Genomic DNA, 21,161 nt, shown 5'->3' with positions numbered 1-21,161 from the left:
AAATCCATAGCTCACACTGATGTTGTCCAGCAGCTGAGTACAGGAAGTAACAGGAATACTTCACATCATCAAAAATAGAATTTCATACAAGAATCTTCCAAAGAAAAAACTTCAGATTGCACTGCCCTAATACACCAGAACACTGATGGGGGATGTGGGGAGGGGAGGGATGACAGATAGAGGGGTAGGGTGGCTACAGGTGGTTAGAACTGAGAAACAGCTTTTAGTAGTTTTAATTTCATATTCAGAAAAAGTAAAAAAAAAAAAAAAAAAGGAAAAAAAAATTACATCTCCACATTCATTTTATGGAAAGTCTACCTGTTGTGATTTGAAGAATGCAGCTTCAGATACAAAGTTCCTACAATTCTTTGTTCAAAGAAGGCAAAACTATCAATATTAAGCAAATAAAGTTCACTTGCATCTATCCAAAGCGTTTTATTAAATACAAAGCTGAGGGTAAGATACTGCAATTGGTTAATGCCTGAGGCTTTCATCTCTGGAGACCTGGGTTCAAAGCCTTGCTTAGACAACAAAGCAGCACATTTACAGATGTCAGCAAACCAAATTTGGTAGCTGTTTCTCTGAAATACTGACTGTATCTTTGCTTGTGCTTGCAAAATACATAACTCCAGCACTAAGAGCAATCTTTCCCATACATGTTTCCATCAAACAACCACTTCAGATCGGCATAATTGGCCACCTCTTTTCGTAGGAGACCAAGGACATAATAAGCAGGCATTAAGTCATGTCTAATCTACACTGGCAGTAGAAACTGGCTGAATTGTGCTACTGGAGCCTTTTCTGCCACCTTCATCAATCTACTTGCTTATACAATTGCCATTAACATCATGTCACCCGCACAGCTTATCCACAAAAAAATGAGTAACAACTTCTGGAAAATAATGACTATACATAGATGTTTGCTGCTGGCAAAACCAGTTTCAAACAGCTTAAAACTTAAGGGACTCTTAGGTGACCAAAGACCTGAATGAAAATCTGAATTATACGCAAATAACCATGCAGCACTTGGACCTCTCGATATAGTGCACAACTTAAATGACATTATCCTTGTAGATTCAAAAGACAATCAGATTCATCCTTCTTTTTGTTTTACTTCTCTCTCTTCTTTCTAAGCTAAGACACATCAAAGTCTAAAACTGGAGTTTGTATCTCTTATTTCTAGCACGCAGCCTGAAGGTTTCAGTAGAATTTGCAATTGGACTTTGCTATAGATTGATATAGAGGAATAAACATGTCACTAATTAAAAAAAAACCCAGCAATTTATGTTAACACTAACACTTTGTTCTCTGGAAGGATCATGACTTCAGAGTGTTGCAGAAACTTTAAAACAACAAAGAAGCACTGCTATCCACATTCTACAATATTCACCAACAGCAAACCATAAAGGAAAACAAAACAAACCCCTGACTTTTACCATATTTTTATAGAACGTCACCTGCATGCAATGCTGAATTTTCTAGAAACATTTTGTCTTTCATAAGAAGATTCATATTGACAACCAGACTGGAAGTGACAGCATAGTTAGAAATGCTCATCTTACTATTTTCCAGTATCTACTGCGGTTTTAAGCCCCTTTTTAAAGGTTCAAGAGATTAAAAAAAAATTTACATTGACTTCAGGATGTTTGAAGAACCCCTTTTCTTCCATTTACCTGATTCCCAGTCTTACAATTAATTTCTCTGATTGTCTTATTATTTAATCTTGTTTTTCTATGACACAAATTGCCTTTGTTTCAGGGGGGGGAAAAAAAAAAAATTCTCTTTCCAAGATAGGTATTTGTTCCCCAAAATTTTCTCAGCATCATCTCTTCTAGAGCAGAGATTCATTCTCATTGCATCACCTACAGAAGAACAGAGACCACTACAGGAGGACTGTAACGCTAATCCTTGAATGACTGCAAAGCTGGTTGATTTGCTAGAACTACACACTGCAAAAATCCTACCATTGCATTTTTCTGCTGTTTCCTCCGAGTCCTGCCAACTTGATACTCAATTCTCTTTCTTAAAATACCAGTCTTAACTCAGTTTTTACACTTCTATTCTGCTCCATCTAGTGGATTATTGATTTTTGCAATGTATGCTGCAACAACAGTATTCGAATACACCATGCTGGGTTAGCTATTAGGACAAGGGACCATGTTCAAATGATTATTTTTTTGGCTTTAGATGAAACAAATTAAGTCACATTCCTGGGTACCTGGATAAGACTATAGGATTCTGGCAGCATGTTCATGTAACATAAATGGGAAAATGGTGTCATTTAATTATATCACTGAAATGAGACTAAGTAAGGGACAGGCCTTGATTATAAGGGACAGGTGGCAAAATTTCTCCTGGTGCTTGCACAATTTACTAGGTCAGTCCTGGGGAAAAAGAACATTCCATGCCTGCACTGTTTTGCTAAAACATTGATATCCTCTGGGCTTCATAGCCTAGATTTCAGAGTTTTCTTCCTGCACTTGGTGATAGACAAAATTAAGTTCACATGCTTGATAAGCAGCTTTGTTTGCATGATATAAGCAAGTTCATTCAACTAGCGTCTCTTCAGTACATACACATTTTGGGTGGGTTGTTTTCTGTGCAGCATTGTTTGTAATACTCTCTTTAAAGATGGCATTTCAGGACTTCTGTTAACTTTTCAGGGGGATATTTAAGGTAATGAGAGTTTGATTGAAGAGAAGAAAAATTAGGAGATTAGTCAACCCTCGTGTGTAGCTCATTTCAAATCAATGCAGCTTTTAATGGTAAGAATATTTGTTTTCCTTTCAAAAGCAAATATAAAAATACTTAACCAACAAAAACCCTTGCATCGATGAATCGATAATATTTTTTCATACAAAGAATCATCAGAACCAATGATTCAAACATAATGTTATTTACTCATCTAGTAGACTAGGTGCAGGATGTATGTTCTGTGAAGCATTTTACAGCATAAGAATATTAATTTACTCTCCCAAACCACAAAAAGTTACAACGTTATGCTTGGTTTCAACTATGAATCAAGCTGGGAAAGTATTAAAAAAGGGCCTATCACCATAAAAACTAAAACTCAATTGAAATATTAAGCCTAGGGTTTTCCAAAGAATTGTGGGATTTTTAAATACTTCTCATTTATTTCTGGTTTTGGAGTTTTTTCTGTAACATTATAGGCAACCCCAGTAGATAGTTATAACTGGATAAGACTAACTCTAGACTGATTTGCTATTCAGGATTGTATTGTAATAGCATGAAGCTATATAGCACTTTCTATCAAATAATCTTGAAGACATCCATAAATATTAATTCATAAGCCCGAAAACATTACAATGAGATAGCTCCATATTATTTTATCTATTACATTTTTGCTGGAGGCACAGAAAGCAGAAGTGACTTGTTCTGGAATAGAAATTGGTCTTGATTCCAGTCCTCTGATTTAACCACTAGAACTATTCTCTCCATGAAAACGTGGCTGCTCCCAGATCAACAGCAGCTTTGTTACTCACTTCAATGGAGCCACGATTTCATGAAAAGAAAAATTTCTTCCTTAATAAATTGCAACTGAACACTACTTTATTGGTTCAACATCCTGCATTAGTTGATGTTATTATCTTCAGTAAGTTTCCTCCTAGAAACAGATGACTAACTCAATCAGAGAAGCAGTAAATGTTTTAAAGATTTTAAGTATGCATACAATTGACCTGATATAATAGCTTTGGCAATATGACAATATAGTCCCCTGCTCTGTAGTGCAGTAATTCATGAGAGTCACAGTTCTGACTTTGCAAATAGGACTGCGGACTTAATTTTCAGAAGTGACTTCCATTTTTACATCCACAATTTTGCAATCACCACAGTTGTGAGAACAGTGATATGCATTAAGGTAATTGATTGTGCTTTGAAATCAAGTAATCAAATGAGCATCAATTAAGCCTGCAAATGTTTGAAGCCGCAGAACTACAAGTAAGAGCATTTTTCCTTGCAAAGCTCTCAGCCACTAGGTAAAGCTGTCTTCTATTTCACCAAATATTTAGTGAATATATTTAAGATTCAGACTGTGTGATAGACGTATTTAACATCTGAGGGGGTGTACTTGTGGTCTTTTTCCATTTCAATATCTCACTTTATACTTAATCAAATCCCACAAAAGGATATATACCTCCTACATACACACCATCCCTAGCTTCCTCCATCTGACCCACCAGAGCTGGAACCTGAACAGAGATCCAGGTTCTCTGGTGAGTACAGGGAAGTTAGGCATCTCAGGGCAGAATATAAATAAGCCAATGTAAACACATTGCTGCCACCTACATCTACAGTCAATTCATACAGAACTTTCAGAGCGATCCATCCAGGCTGCCTGGAAATGCCTTACTCCATTCAGGATTCATAGCCTCCTATTCCTGCTTTCCTCTAGCAAACTTGTTTTTTTTTTCTCTCAGAAAATACTGTAACATCAGCTCCTTCAGGTTTAGAGCACTTACACAGATTTAACACCTTCCTCTGTCGGAAGGAACAAAAAAAGCTCCTGCAAAAAAAAGCTCTCTAGTTATAGCAAAGCTGTTGGACAAAACAGATAAATCATTCTGGAGGCAGAAGCCATGACTCCCTTCCCACATCCTGGTGGCTTGCCTTAAGTTGCTGAGGCATAGCAGTGGGATCACCGGTATGTTACAGAATAAAGCAACCGTGGAAACTTAGCTTTTGTATCTGTCTGTTGAGATGTGCTCTGAGAATGCCTGCCTGAGCTCTCAGGGGACCCAGGAGAACATCTTTGGTTCTAGAGTTAAACAGAAGATAACTAGTAAGCTGCTAAGACCTGTCAAAACACAGGCATTTCTGCGTTTGCAGAGAAGTTTACCACTGCAAATGGCTAAAGAAATTTTACGAGCACTATAGAAACTCCAGCAGTAACTCCAGCACCTGGGTACATCAGGAAATTCCACAGTTAGAAGATGAGTAGGATTTCTCAGGACTGCCACTCTGGATTAAAGCAGCTATGTTCCACCTAACTTCACACTTCACATAACCAGAGTATCTTAGTGGAATCTAGCACAATTTCAAACTGGATTATTATTATTATGTATTCAAAATTCCCTGCTGATATATGCAAATTCCTTTAATCTCAGGTTATAATTTAACATTTCAGATTGATATTAAAAGAAAGCAAAAAAATCCCAACCATTATTAGGTTAAAAGAAAAAAAAAACTGTTCAAGATTGTTTGACTACTCAAACTGAATCTCTAAGTACCTACTACTGCAGATAATGTTTGGTGCTTTACTAATTCAAATGAAACTACCAGGAAAATCCCACCCCGTAATAAGTGCTGGCAGTACTGCATCCTGAAATGGTAAACTCCTGAGGCACAAACCTGTCTATAAAACTCTTGGACATCTAAGGTGCTATAAAAATAATAATGCATTCAGCTTTATGCAATTTTCAGCTAAAAATCAGTCAATCCTTCTTCTCTGCCCTCCCTCCTCCACACAGTTACCACAGAAATTTTGTTCTGTTAGAGTAATATATATTTTTAATGCAAAATTTCAACAGGGACCATTTTTTATGGTCTACTAATAAACCCCTGAAAACAGGGATTTATAATGGAAACAGTGACGGACCCTTAACTACAGTGTATGCAACTATAATAAAAAGAATTAATGTAGTCAATTTGTACTACTGTTCTCAGAACAAAAAAAACCTCTATTTCAACGGCAATCCTTTCAACAGCTGATTGGCAAGCCTGTCCATTTCTAGTCTGCAGTGTTGTCAGTTGTCTTCAACATGATAATGAGCCTGTCACCATATTCAAATAGCCCTGTGACAGCATGTTTTGTGAGCATGACGTCCACTGCAAAGGGTCTGTCAAAAAGCACCTTTCAGAAAATGAAAAGAGAATGCTTTTCTGATGATAAATCTAATTTCTTCTTAGCTAAGAGAGTGAGATTTTTCATGCGATTTTGTCAGTGTTGTGTTGCATTTGTGTCTTCAGATAATCCTGCGTTTTGATGCATGAAATTTTAAACTTATCTGTTAAGACAAAGTGAGAAATAGTAATATTTCTTGAGTTCACTGGAGGCTTTGCATAAAACTGCAGTACTGCTGGCTTTCCATCAAATTAAAACTGGAGGGGGTAGGGAATGGCATGGGAGGTTAGCTTGTTACCAGCAGCAAATAAGGCTCACAGTAAAGATCTTGAAGTCTACACAATTCACTCGTTAGGGTCTTCACTCTTTCTCAAACAGCTTATTAAAAAATCTGCCTTGCTCTGTGTGGTCCTAGTTAAGTATGACCAAGTTGCATGAAATTCTCTGGAGTTCAGACCAAGGCAGGGAGAATAGGCAGAACTCACAAGTCCTGTTATGATTCAAGGCTGTGGTACAACCTGCAGCACTATGTATTTGCATTCAGCTGCCACCAGTGGTACTTGTCAGCTGGGGAAATTTTCACCACGAGGAAAATGGAAAGTATTTTGGCAACACAGATTCCTTTGCATGTGTACAAGCATCTTCCATTAATATCAACAGGAAATATGCAGGTGCATTTAAATACAGTGCTTTATTTTCCGTGCTGAGAAAAGCTGGCCTTAATTCGACTTCACTTTTTAGGATTCTTTTAATTAGTAGCTGATTGGGGAATCCAGATATAAAGGGAAGTGATATAAAGAGAAATACAAAACCCAAAACAAACAAACAAACAATGCTTTCTCTCTTTCAGTTACTACTTGAGAAAGGAGTGGCAATGCTGGACTTCGAACTCTCAAGCTGAATCATGTATTAACCTCAGAGAGAAGTTCCACTTCTAGCAACACATGATTTTTACAAAGCAACTCTTACTCTTTGTGTTAGGTTAAATACTGTTAAACAGCAATATTACTGCCCACATCACAGGAATGGTCTAAAACTTAAAATACATGGTCTCTGAAAAAAATTGTTAACAAGCTCATGACACATTCACTACAGAAAAATCATAAAACAGTTTGGTTTCGAAGGGACCTTAAAGATCATCTAGTTCCAATCTCCCCCTGCCATGGGCAGGGACACCATGTTGCACAAGCCAGATGTTTTTTAAAGTTACTAAATAAGTTTGTTTCCTTAAATATTTGTGAAAAACAGTGAACCTACAGTGTCAAGATACTAAACATGGGGATTTTCTTTACTAACTACTGACTAGTATTAATTTTTTTTACTATTAGTACTACCTAGTGTTCTTCAGGCAAGTAAGAACATGCAGTTGACAGTTATGTCACGCTAAAGTCTGAAGGCTGTAACTGCAAGAACCTGGTGGAATCTGCTTGAGGCAGACAAATAACACAGGTGTGCAGATGCAACGTACCTTCATCATCTTCAACATTTGCCTTTGGAAGGACCGGCACTGCTTTTGTCTTATAAAATCAATTTTTTTCTTGTTTCCACATATGAACAAATATAATACCCATATTCGTTCTACCTATAATTCATTATTAAAATTATGAGTGACTAAGGCATTTGATTAATTTAGTTCTAAAAAGCTGAAACAACACAATTTTACTGACAGCTTTGGGTTTTTCATTAGTAAGAGGAGAATTTTCTATAGAGGAGCTGTATTTTATATTTGTGATATAAACCATGCTATTTCATACTTGGTAGGGTAATCCAATATACCTGTAACTGAATAAATTGAAAAGGCAGGATTTTTAAACACTTAGGTGACAGCAACAACGCATTACACAGCTTTAGACAGCACAAATGGACAATCAACATTAAACATGACTGATTTTTAAATTCTTCATTGCTCAGCTGGAGGGAAGTATTACAAGGCCAAAAAACAGAGCTGAGGACAGCTGGCTTTGTGCAGTACCAGTTCTGTGCCTCAATTTTCAAGCCATTCATTTCTTTGGGGGAAAAAAAAAAGCAAGGAAAGAAAAAAATCTACACCAGGCCATACAAACGTACAAAGCAAGCTTGGGTCTCTAGGACTTTCATTGTCTCAGGGAGTCGTCACCTCCCTGAACCCTCATTAAAGCTGAAGAGATGCTGGAACGGCACTGAAATGAATGCAAACCATTTGCCGCAATCTCTGCTCACACCATCTCCAAATGAAGGCAGGCATTGCATAATCCAGGCAGCTAGAGCTCCTGACAGGTGGATGATTTATGCTCATAGTCAGAAGAATCGGAGAGCCTGCAGAGGACACAGCGTGAGCAAGGTGGTGGCGAGACAGATGCTCTCAGTGGGCTTGCAGAGGCTGGCAGGCTCCAGCTAGCTCAGGTGCAACTTGAACACTTTAGTACTGAACTCATATTGCCTAGATTCCAGCACAGCAAGATACCATTTACAATATTATGTACAGTAGATATGCTATCAAACCTATCTGTGTGTTATTTATCTCTATTTTTGTATACACACACACAAAATTTAATTTTTTTTCTATTTGCAGTTCAACTTACTGTGTTTATGTTCAATTTGCATGTGATATTCTCCATTGAAAGAGAAAGGGCAGATTAGGACAAATTCTGCATTGTTACAGCCATGCAGCATAACAAACCACCAGAGTTGAACAGATGTAAGTGGGGGAAGAATTTGGCTCTAGCTTTCAGAGAACAGGGATAGATCTGGCATACTGAAAATCCTTTTGGTGTTTTAAGTGTGTTTGAGAGCTAGGAAAGAAAATGACTGGAGGAAAGATGAAAAACATCCACAGGTCCCAAAGTACTGGGATATTCTAGTCACTTATGTGCCTGTAAAGCACAGGAAATGTCACAATTACATTGTTCTGCAGAAAATGCATAACATTAGCAAAACAGAATGAAAATTACACTCATGTCATGTTCTTTTTAAACCTTTCAATTGAATGAGGTCTTCTGTGTTAATTCAGAAGTATTTAAAGATTCCATCCAAAATTGCAACATCACTTCCAAACATGTAATTCAGCTTCTTATTCAAACAGGAAGAATGAGTAACAGATGTAGAGGTTCGAGCCTTTTCTGTAAGCAAGAGCTTGGTCTACTAAAAAAATTAAAATCACACACACAAGACACAGTATGTGGTATATATACTTGAACTGTATGTTCACTTGTTCTTTAATATTAAATGTGAAGCTAGAACTATATCATCCTAGCTTATGCATATCAACAAAGTAAACAATTCACCTGCCTCCTATCAGACCCACCACATTTTCCAATAAAACCTGTGACTTAATTAGGTATGTAGTTTTTAGGGGCAAACAAAGAGTTAAAGAAATTCAAATGTGCACACTGCAGGTTATCTGGGTTGAATCTGGGACTTCGCTGACTCTCAACTTGTTTCCACTTTAACAGATGGGGTCAAAGGTGGAACTGCAGATGAGAATTAAAGACACATACATCCCTTTAATCAGATAACACATTCAAAGACTTGCAAATTCCGAAGAAGCCACTTTACAGGCACGTGTCATGGGCTTCTCCATAATGGGGGAGGGAACTGTGGAGAGGAAGGGAAGAGGACTCATTTCAGCTAACCAGCATTTAAAAAGGCAGAAAATTAAAGAAAACAAATGGGAACAAAACGGGATGGATTGCTAGCATTCAGAATGCTTTCTGATTGCACACATCTCCCTAGAGAGAAACTCCAATGTTTGAAGCCTTCACATTCTGCATCCAAATGCTTTTTCTAACTTCATTAAGCAGCCGTGTTTAAGAATACTTCATAACAAGTATTTTAATTAGAGATGAACTGAAGTATCTTGCCAATATGGATATCTCCAGCAATATCAGGATGCCCAGGAGGAAATACAGTCATTCAGCCTGACTAGTACTCACAAAATAGTGCAGGTCAGGTAACAAGAACCTCAATAAATTAATGATTCTCTCTCCCACCTGGCCAGGAAAAGACTGCCTGGAGGATATGTGCTTGCAGCAGCTATTTTCTCATCAGCATTCTTCTGATACAATTGTGGTATGAAGAGGAAAAAGAATGGAAAATAATGAAAATGAGAGAAGACAAAAAAAGAAGAAAGAAAAATCTTATGTCATCTTAGCTAGTCTGTGGCTTTGTTCTCTGATTACTGCATTCCTTTGCATCTCACACAAGACCAAACAATGGGGAACATGGCACGCTCTGTCAAACAAAAAGCATCAGCAAAGACTATGCCTCTATACATCAGACTTAAAGGTTTTCCAACTTCTCTTTTTGTCTGGAATACAGTCAGAGATTTATTTGTATTTTGGGGTGAAGCTCCTGATGACAGCTGTTGAAAAGAAGAAACCTGTTCAGTCCCTTTTTAAGAAGATCATTACACTTACACCTTCCTTTCTCAGCCTGATCCTTCACCTAAGGTATAAATTAGCAGAAACTTTTCTAGTACATCTTTAAGCAAGAATTTAAAAAAGTGATACATTTAAACTGTTATTTTAAAATAGTTTTTTAATTTTAAGGTAAACATTTTCCTATTTCGATATTTAGCAGTCGAATTTGTCTTGAAATTGGAAGCTTAAGAGCTTTCATTAAACACTTGAGAGGGAAATAAGGAAGTGGTTTGTGAACTTAAAAATCAGTTCAGAGCAGGTACCCTCACAGGCAGGCACCTTCAATCTGTATCCAAAGTGTATATATGCCACCTCTTAAGTCATCTTACCTTAACTGAGTCCACAAACTAGATCAAAAAATGCAATAGTTATGGTGACTTACAACAAACATGTTCCTCCTCTCACGGTTCAGTAGGTAACCCTTGGGATTGGCCATGCAATGAAATCTAAGGTGTCCAGTTCTTAAGCTTTCACTGAATTACAGAAAATATGAAAATGAGATAGGATTTAGGAAAAGTAGACTCTAGATACCACTGTAAACCAAATCTGGTAAGCTGTCGTGAAAAGCAACATGTGGCTGTACAACTGTTTAACAAATGTAAGACTGATCTGTTCATTATATCACAGTACCATGTGGACTTTTTTCTAACCACTATTTTCATAATTAACTGTTTTAACGTGGATTGCTGTAGAGTGTTGATTGTGGATTTGCTGCACTAAAACTGACATCTGATTTATACTTGATGATGCTGAGAACTAAAACCAGATGTTTAAGATGAGAAAAATAGATAAACATATTAACTTTGTTGGAACAATAAAGAGCAAACAGGAAAATATTAATAATATTCAATATGTGAATATATTTAGCACAGCTTTTGTTTGACTTTCTCCAGAATCATTAATCTAATAAAAGACTACTGGGGCTTAAAATAAAGCTATGTTTTTCATTTATAAAGATTAATAGCTGTATTAAGTCACTATTAGGAGGGAAACAGACTCCCCATGTAGTTTCCCTTTTCTTTCATATAAATACCCAAAGAAAATATAAAGAACAGGAAAAAGGGAAAAAGGGGAAAGCTGGTTAGATAAGATCTATTACTCATATAGCTGGGAAGCATGGCAAAATTTGACATAATGACAATTCACTGCTGAAGATGATATTTATTTCAAATTTCAGGCTGTTGACTTTCAAGCACAAAAGCCACATTAAAAACTGCAAATGAAATAATGTTCCAGCCCCTCACAGTGACTCAGTGAGTAGAAGTGATAAAGACTCACCACTGGTAAAAACACCTCTGTCTTAAAAAAGGATAATGACCAGAGACAAGGCTGTGGCTTAGTTACATTAGCATCCAAATAAACCAGGTTGACTCAACCTTTTTTTTATGTAGGACAGCCGAGAGTTAGAAGTGTGAAATATTTGAGAGATAGCACTGTATGAGGTCAGAGGTAACAACTGAAGATGGTAATTTCAGTACTTCTCAACACATCCGTTGCTTTGGCTGAGTGAAGAATCACAGAATCCACAGAATCACAGAATCCTAGGGGTTGGAAGGGACCTCAAAAGATCATCTAGTCCAACCCCCCTGCCAGAGCAGGGTCACCTAGAGTACATCACACAGGAATGCGTCCAGGCGGGTTCTGAATGTCTCCAGTGAAGGAGACCACAACCTCTCTGGGCAGCCTGTTCCAGTGCTCTGTCACTCTCACAGTAAGAAGCCAAGAGAGTTCCTCAGCCCCTAAGCTTTTTAATGCCAATCCATCCCAAGAAGCAAATGTCTGTCTGTACATCTGCCACATGAGCTGTATTTAGCAGCTTCTACATCATTTCGGCACTTCACCTGAAATAATCCTACCATACATTCTTTTCCTACTAAGGCTTTACACAGCTAGAGTCTTACTGGAAGATGCAAGTGCTGTCCAAGAAACGGACAAGTAAAATATGAAAAAAGGCTGGCTCCAAAGTGGCATTTTAGAGATATGTATATGCATCACTTCTAAAAGCAACTTCTACCTGAGATGCTAAACCCATGCCACTAAACCAGGGGATATCCAAATATCTGCATTGCAGAAACAGAGAAAAGTGAATACAAACAACAGTAATGACATTCTTTACAAAATGACCCCTATTTAATATTGTGCAGGACCCATGTGTAGGAATTCAAGCACTCTGCGATAAATGGCAGTGCCATATTGATGTATGTGTTTATGGGTGGCAGAGACCAAGAATGAAAGGCAGCTATTTGTCTGGGAGCTCATGGGAAAACATGCCATATCATACCCAATCTTACATCCTTCAGACTTGTCTCTACCTTCCCCTTACCACTTTTATTGCTGTAATGGTACTTTCAGTGCATAAGTAAATGTTCATCAGGCTAAATCCACTGAATATATATTTTTCTTTTTTAAATAAATTATCATTTCTAGAAAATTGGAAAAATACTTATTATAGGATCAATAGAAGAAATACGACAAATGAGGATTTTCAGTTTACAACCTCAGATTGTACTACTAGTTTCTCATGATGAAGTAATTTTTAATGGTACTGCAATTTAAGTAACTTGTGAACCTGCAGAACCTACTCCTCCTAATCCAAAGGAAGTAATAGGTAAGGTATGTGCACTAAGACAAATACCACAGCATTTAATGCATTAAAAACTAAAGATCTTTTATTATTTTTAATAACAAAACTACAAAGTAACTACAGGCCAAATGCATTCTTTGCTGATGCTTACCTGATCCTGCAAACAAATGTAGTCACTGGGTTTTGCACCAGCAACTACTGTGGGAGCAGAATCAAGCCTAACATCTTACCTCAAGGAAGCTGCAGACAAATGCTGGAGTGACCAGCTTTGAGCCCAGATTTGCAGATGTTAATGTCAAAAAAAGTATCTTCACAAATCTCTGGAAAGCCAAGAAACTTACATAGTTCTCAGACACAGACATATAAACAATACTGCTTTCTCCACTTCATGCCTCCTCATTTTTATGAAAGTGGAGTATTTGTTTCAAGGGACAACTGCAAAACAAAATTGTATCTAGAAAGACAGTAATTTTGTTTAAAGACTGAGTCCAAGGAATTGCTGGATCAGGAGGACAGAAAATGCTCACAAGATTAATACAAACCAGACTGGCACAACACTGCAACACAAGCACCGTGAGAACTTCTCAGGAAGCTGACAGCTGGTCTTAGCTGTAGGTACTTTTGTGTGATTTTTAAACCCAGAAAGAATGTCCACATCCTCAGTATTTGCTTCTTCTCTTTCTCTTTCTTTTTTTTTTTTTCTTTTTTTTCTTTTTTTTTTTTTAATGGATGAATACAAATGCTAGCTGTTTGAGCTCACTATAAACACCGACACACAGTTGAATAGTTTGTCCTTCCTCATCAGTTACAGAGAGTGGATAGTCATGAGCCTTGTTTTAGGGCAGACAAATTGGGCTGTCAGTTCTAATGTGTGAACTGGGCTATCAGGCAACATTTTGGTTAGGAGGAAAGAGGTCTACTTATGAACACCAGCAACACTTAGAAATTAGTTTCTATTGTTTCCAAGGAGATTTAACAGGTCCCAGTACATATTAAAACAAGCACAGGCTGAATGGAAGCAAGAAAAGGAGAGCAAAGGGGAAAAGAAAAGGAGGGAAGGAGGAAATAAAAGGAGAGCAAGGGAGAAATTTAAGGAATGAAGAGGAGAAGGTGTAAAGGAAAGGGGGAAAGGGAAGGAAGGGGGAAAGGAGGGAGGAAGTAAAGAGTGAAAGAAGCAACATCAACAGAAGGTGCATGGTGTTTTAACACAGGAGCTTTGTTTAATATCCTGCATTAATGACGGAGCTCCTTAACTGTAATATTACAATGGAGAGCGTAAGAACTACCACTGAGGTCAATATTGCTCTACAAACTGTCATTCTGTACAGAAATATTTTCTTTGAATACCATTAATGCTTTCTCCTTCCCTTTGTTCTAATTTCTGAAGGCAGGAGAATCTAAAACTTCCTCCACAGTAATTTCTGCTTTCTTCTTGGCAGACTAATGGTATTAGACTTGTGAGAGAAACTTACTTTGGCAATGTCTTATGCACAGGTCTTTTCAAAGGAGATGCTGTTTGGAAGAACCAGCTTTTTAGCTAGCCTCAAAACATAGGTGGTAACATATTTTTAGTTATAAAGAGGATTGCTTAGTTTTACTTATTATTTTGAGAGAGAACCCATTAATCTGCTCCTGTGTATAGCATGCATCTCTTCACGTAAGAGAAACTTAAGCTGCGTGTTCTCCCTGCTGTTATTGGATTCATTTTCATAGATTGTCAAAACCAGAAAGGATCAATATGATAATTTAATCCGATTTGCTGCTTAACACAAGCCAAAGATGTTCATACCGTAATCTTTGCACAATAAACTCAGTAATTTATGCTTTAAAATACACATACCTCTTTAAAAAAATGTATACCTACATTTGAATTCATTATATTTCTCAAAGTGGGAAACAAAGACTTTACAGACTCCAATTTTATAATGTTAAGAAAAAGTTTAAGTAATGTGTAGTAACCTTCTGGCTCATTACAGTACTGCGAGCATCTAAAATGTTAAAGGATTTTTTTTAAATGTCAGTAATTGCTTTATTCAGATCAGTGCAAAAAACTTAAAATAGAGGATTTCTTCACACACAAGGCAGCTGCTGACCACTGCGTTAACACTGTCCTAAAGATGCTAAAGTCACTTCAAGGGACTGGGTGAAACCTTTCAAAAAAAACCAAGCAAACTAATGAATCAAAAGTCTTAAGGGCTACTCAGTGGAGTCTAAGTACAACATGCTAACTGCATTACAGTAGATAGGAGGGTTACACTGAAGACAGCATCACCAGATGACGCATTTAGGGAGTTTTTATTCATCTTTAGAGCCTGAGTGACAGCTAACATACTAGCAACAGTAAAGATTCATGGACACAAAAAGGTGTATTTCAGACTTCCTTGTAGCATAGGTTGCTAAACCTGCCAAATGAACAGCAATCCAATGTAGCTCCATCAGCTTCCATTAATACTAGGTGAGGATCTCTCCTCTCATTTTTAATATCTGGACTACATAAGCCGGAATTCTGTCACTCTGTTTTAACTGGGTACAAAGTGACTGAAGAAAATTTGTAAAGGCCATCCATTCATAAGGAAAACACAAGCATACTTATGTGAAGCAATCCAATTTCTCTGCCATTTCATTAAAGGATAATTTACTTTTCAAACAAATTTATTTCCTTATGAACCACCCACTTACGAACTACACTTTCTGAAATAACAAGCAATGCACATCAGCCACTGTAAAACATCCATTAAAAATTCTGCAAACATGCAGGTATCAGACATAAAGGATATATGGGACATGTTTTGGTGTCAACAGCCCTGTAAAAAGTATGAACTAGCACTGCTCAACGCTGTGAGAACTAAGACAAGATACAATATTTCAGATCACCTAAAAGCTGTTAGTGCCTCTCAGTAGGTTGCCTTCTGGATTGTAATTTTAAGCTTGCTGCAATAGAGGGATAGATAAAATTGAGGCTATGGCTTTGCCTTAATGGAGAAAACTAAAACATGTAATAACTTCTTGAAAAAAATAGTTATATAAATATTGCTTCTGAAAGAAAAAGCTATTTTATTTTTGAATAATTACTCAAGTGGAATTATTTCTCACTTCTCATTAATTTATCATTATTTATTTTGAGCAAGATCTGGGGTATAATAAACTTGGAATAATAACTTCTATCACATTAAAAGGCATACAAGTACCAATGAAAAACTAAAAGTCAAATTCAATCAGATTGACTAGCAACAGGGAAAAAGTCAGATATTTTACATCCAATTTTCCTTCTTAGAAAACAAAAAAATCAGCTGACTCCAACTAGCTGTATAAAAAGGAAAATAGCTTGTGCTATAGCATATGCACCCTGTCTTGTAAGTGAACACAGATGTTTATTAACCAACAGAAATGAAAACTAGAGAAAAGTGTTCATTTTTACAAAGGGCAAATTGTTGTTTCCTGCCCATCTTCTTTTAGCAATTGCAGTATTATTTAATGAAAACACTATGGATGCACTTGAAAAGCTTCTCCCTAGAATACACATGAGTATTTATATTGCTTCATCTGTTCTTGTGAATCTGAGAGAATCCACCAAAACATAAGAACAGTCCAAAAAATGGTATTTCAGGAGAAGAAACAATTGTGTTCCTGGAAAATCTGATTTTTTGTAATATTTAGACACAAAATAAAAAATTAAAAAATGCAAAATTTCTTCTTTGAGTAAAGAGTATTCTGCTGTGCTGCTAATAACCACTACCTAGCAAAGTAAATGAAGATGCGACATCCTTATATTTGTAACATGCTTAAAAGCTCATCAGTATCTACTGAATGCTTCAGTATGAAATGCAAGGCATACTCAAAAAAGTCCACAGGCCTAGACTTATCTTTTTAAGTTACAGCCCAGAGGCTAAATCAAAATGAAGCATTCCTCTGGATTAGTCTGTAATAACTTTCTTGTGCTACACAATAGGCGATGCAGACAGGAGCCAGTGCTTCAATCCCACTCCAGCTCAGCCCAGTACAACACTGCTTTATCCTTACTTCTCTAGCTTCTGGCCCACAACTTACAAATCTTAGAGAATTTTGATTCAGGTGTTGATAGCTATGCCCCGCCAACATCTTTGAGAATACATACAGAAATTCCCTGCTCCACTCTATTAAACGAGACCAGAAATCCAGTTCCCTCCCAGGGTCTGACCTCCAAGACACAGCCCCAAAATCCTAACACTACTTGGTCTCCTGCAGAAGTAGTAAATGCTGGATGAAAAGCACCATTATCTTCCCACAATAAATCATTTAACGTGCAGTTTACTCTAAGTGGTTTTTGGACCTTGCCCTAAAAGCTAAAACAAAACTCAGGATCTTTATTCAGGCACTGTGATTTCTATCATAAATTTTATATGACAATTCACAAAATGACAATGTAACAAAGCCATTCCAAATGTGAAGGGACGAGCAATGTCTGATAATTGTTTCACTTAAGATTACATTTTAAAACTGCTTGTTAAGGAAAATTTCCAGAAGAAAACTAAGGATAAAATTTGTGGATAAGATCTGCACACTGGCAGATGTGCAGAAGTTCTTGTAAGGAATAAGATGCTCCTCTCAAAGCTGCTTAAACTTGATTTTATTTCAGGTCTGCAACTAAATTTTTTTTGTAAATAGATTTAGGCTGTCAATTTCCAGGCATGCTGTGCCATCAGCATGTAGAGACTGCTGTGACAAACGTGGAGGCTGCAGCAGCAAATTTTATTATAAACTGGTAATTGAATTGAACAGGTTTACATTTGAATAGATTTACTGCAGCATAATCTCTGACATGCTGCATGGGACTGAAATCCTTGTCTGTATATAAAGAAATATTTAAGATACAGCAGAAATTATTTCAGGTCAGTGTAAGTCCATGCTAATCAATAAATTTACACCACTTTACAAATGAAAGAAGTAAGTATATAATTGTTCTTCATTTTGTGTATAAAGGATGCGGTCAAAGCCAAAAACTCACCTCCAGACTTTCCCATTAGTAAAAACAATACCCTGTCTCCAAAACTACCCTTGAACAAGATAAAAAATCTATTCCAAGTACAGGCCTAAAAGTACCAGTATGGTTTCAAAAGTAAAAGTAGGAATGAAAAGAAAACAGCCTTGTAGGCTTATTTTAAGTTGTCTTATTAGGTGGTAAACAAGCAGTATGATGTGTAATGGTGCCCTCAAAATTTAAGAGAAAAGGTCTAAACCAATTCACCTGTATGTACTTTTGGTAGCACTGGTTTGGTTTCAAAGAAGTTGCTCAATATGTTTGTGTATTACTTTACTAATAATGTGGGGTCTTAGCTTACTTAAAATAGATGTTAAGAAGCACAGTCCTTTTCAAAAGGTGTCATACTCAGACACTATTTTCTTTCTATAGTTCAGCTAAGCATCAGAAACTAACCTTTAAGTAACTGGTCCTAGTGGTCAGATACAGTGAACTCAAGCAAGCAAAGAACACTCCCATCACCACTGGAAGAGAGGGTCAAATCCTGCCGTTCTTACTAAGGCAAAATCCCCATTGAACCTGACAGGAGTTTTGCTCAAGTAAGACTAAGGACAGCAGGATTTGGCTCACAGGATCACAGCATCTGCCAAAGCAGTTGCACAGAACAAGGTTTATTCTTAGTAAGTATAATCCAATCAAGAATATGTCTGTAAGGTGCGTGATAGGCCTAATTTGTCCATCATCTCACCACTGGTCTAGGTTGCTCTTGGATTTTACCCTGATAGGTATTTACTTAAACCTGTTTTAAATTACCATCAAATTATTTTCAAAAACCAGACATCTATTAAAGCTGACTCCTCAAGCACTGACAAAACAAATTTGCATGGGACTATTTAAAAATGGTTGCATAATAAAAAGTACACTCCATTGAAGATAATATTTAGAAAACATTGCATTGATTTTATTTTAAAAGGTTATGTAGAAGTCCATGACATCTTCTGTCATTCTTTCTTGGGGGTAACTGCACTAAAGCACTGTAAAAGCTTAAATCATAACGTATACAATACACGCACATAAAAGTGTATTTTTGCATATATATCTACAATAGAAGTGAACAGCATGTGAACAAGATTTAAGGAATTGCCTCTTTCTGTAACATAGATGAGTCAGGTTCCAGGTGAGATAGTACTGCTCTTTGGAAGCATTTTCTTACACATTTACCTGTTTTCCAATATCTTAAAAATGTAACTGATTAATTAAAACACTAAATGCATACTTACAGTGAGAGGAAAAGGGTCTCTTACAAAAAAAAAAAAAAAAGGAATGGTGGATTCTTCTGTATGCCATTATTTCCTCCAGTGTATTTACAGTAACTTCAGTAGACACACTCAAGATTTATACTTGTTTAACTGAGAAGTAACCCTTTTGTTTGCCCTGATGAAATGAAGACTGAGTACAAATAGGAAAAAGAAGGCATAACATGTTTCTGCCTGAACTGGGACAGATTAACAGTGGATAAGGAATGGAGGAAAGAAATCTTTGAGAATTATCATGTTAAAGCATGAAGGAATATAAGAGGATATATTCTCATTATTATTCTGTTAGTTACCTACTGAAGGAGACTGAATGCTGGGGTGGTACATTTTGGTGTACTACACATAGATAGAAATATTCCAGAGAAGATCAACTCTATGTAGACACACTGTGATTCCAAATACTATCTTAAAATCAGACTGTCAGGAAGAACAAGTATACATTAAAATTGCCTTTACAGTAACTGATTAGGACACTTACCAGTCTCTCTTTCCTGATTGCCCTACAATTGTTCCATGTGTTTGCAGAAAGATACATAGAGACTTGATCAGTCTTACCTTCTTTCAGCATGCCAACTTTTAGACACTTCATGAAGCGGCAGGCTTGGCAGGACTTGCGTCTGCGCTTTGTGATTTCGCATTCATTTGTTGCTGGGCAGCTGTATTCTATGTTACCTGTGACAGAAAGTACAGGAAAAGATAGATACTCAGAGTCACGGACTAGCCAACACAATGGATATATGAAACACTCATACAATTGCTGTTGTGTTTAATTTTGGAATATATCAAACATAAACAGTAAAAATGAAAAGCCAAGCTAAAGGATGAGCTTTTTGACTTTTTTTTTTTTTTAACCTAGACAGCTATATGGAAAAATACATGCAAGCACACAATTAGTGTGCGGCTGTGTCTGGCTCCCTAAATGGTCCCTAGCAAAATCCTTCACATAGGTTACTCCTGCTGGTAGCAGTCAGAAATTATGGTATTTATTGTCTGTACCACCCATATGCTTAGGCTCATAGTCTGTGCACTCTTTGTTTCCTTTTTTTCACTAATTTCATCAGTCTTTCTTTGTCTAGAATACAAAAAGGAGACTGTCCCGCTTTATTGCAAAATCAACTATAACAAGTTCTACAGAGCTCCACCCCCCTCCTTCCACAACAGCAGGCACAGTCCATCAGGCAGGGCTCACTAGTACCAACTAGCACATTCTTACACCTGCCAGGTCAGATCTATCAGCCAGGGCATCTCATCTACCCTCTACTCTTTAGACAGAGAATTCTTGAACTGAGAGGCATCATTCCCACCAAGTTGTCAGAATGACAAAAACAGGAGTGCTTGCCTCTGCTTCTCCCAGCTCTCCTTAAGGCCTAGAGCCAGCAAGACCCTTAAATGAGAGGTCTTCTGGGCAAACTGGTATTTCAATTTCATTATTATTGCTTAGTACATACTACTTATCCTCAAAAAAAGGGTAAAAGCTTAAAAAGTGTAGCAGGTAAAAACATTTAAAAAAAAAAACAATAAACATCTTCGGGTACCCAAGTCCAAATGGGAGAGAATATCTGTTCTCTTTTGCCCTGGTAGCACTCCACTTTTCAGAAAACTGCTCAACTTGGCTTATTCATCTGCTCTGCCATGCATCCTTATTGCCCATGTCCACATTCAGTAAGAGAAGACTTTGCAGCAGTCAGAAGATTCACTGGGAAACTCACTTTTAAAGAAAGTATCTTCCCCATCAGCCTGTCACATCTTGCTTTAAAAGGTATTCTTTTATTTTCTAACTCTTTCCCCCTGTGATTAAGTGCATTAGTATCTTAATGAAAATGCATTCTGTTTATTGCCCTCTTGGGAAGCAAGAGGTCATCACACCAAATGCATAAATTGTCATCAGAGACAGTCCGAGCATAATTGTAATTTTGCTGCTCCATGTTTGCTGCACTCAGGGTCCATCAAAGTCCCCTGAAACATGTGCAGGTTCTAATAATCAGCATAGTCTGCCTGGGACCACAGCATTGATGAAATATTTCAGAGTTAATCACACTTTGTA

General features: G+C 37.1%; 1 protein-coding gene across 33 annotated transcripts in view; it reads right to left on the bottom strand.

Moving 5' to 3' along the window:
• The window catches only part of ESRRG (estrogen related receptor gamma), a 406,125-nt gene that overhangs the window by 98,882 nt on the left and 286,082 nt on the right, over window positions 1-21,161 (bottom strand). For all 33 annotated transcript variants that reach the window (XM_051615738.1, XM_051615710.1, XM_051615725.1 and 30 more), the window contains one exon: window positions 19,673-19,789. In XM_051615738.1, coding sequence (XP_051471698.1) covers window positions 19,673-19,789 — 117 coding nt within the window. The remainder of the gene's footprint in view (window positions 1-19,672; window positions 19,790-21,161) is intronic.

Source organism: Apus apus, chromosome 3 (assembly GCF_020740795.1).
Source record: "Apus apus isolate bApuApu2 chromosome 3, bApuApu2.pri.cur, whole genome shotgun sequence".
In the NCBI taxonomy this organism is placed as follows: Eukaryota; Metazoa; Chordata; class Aves; order Apodiformes; family Apodidae; genus Apus; species Apus apus.
The sequence above is the reverse complement of the archived record's forward strand: the minus strand, read 5'-3'. Positions and strand labels throughout refer to the sequence as shown.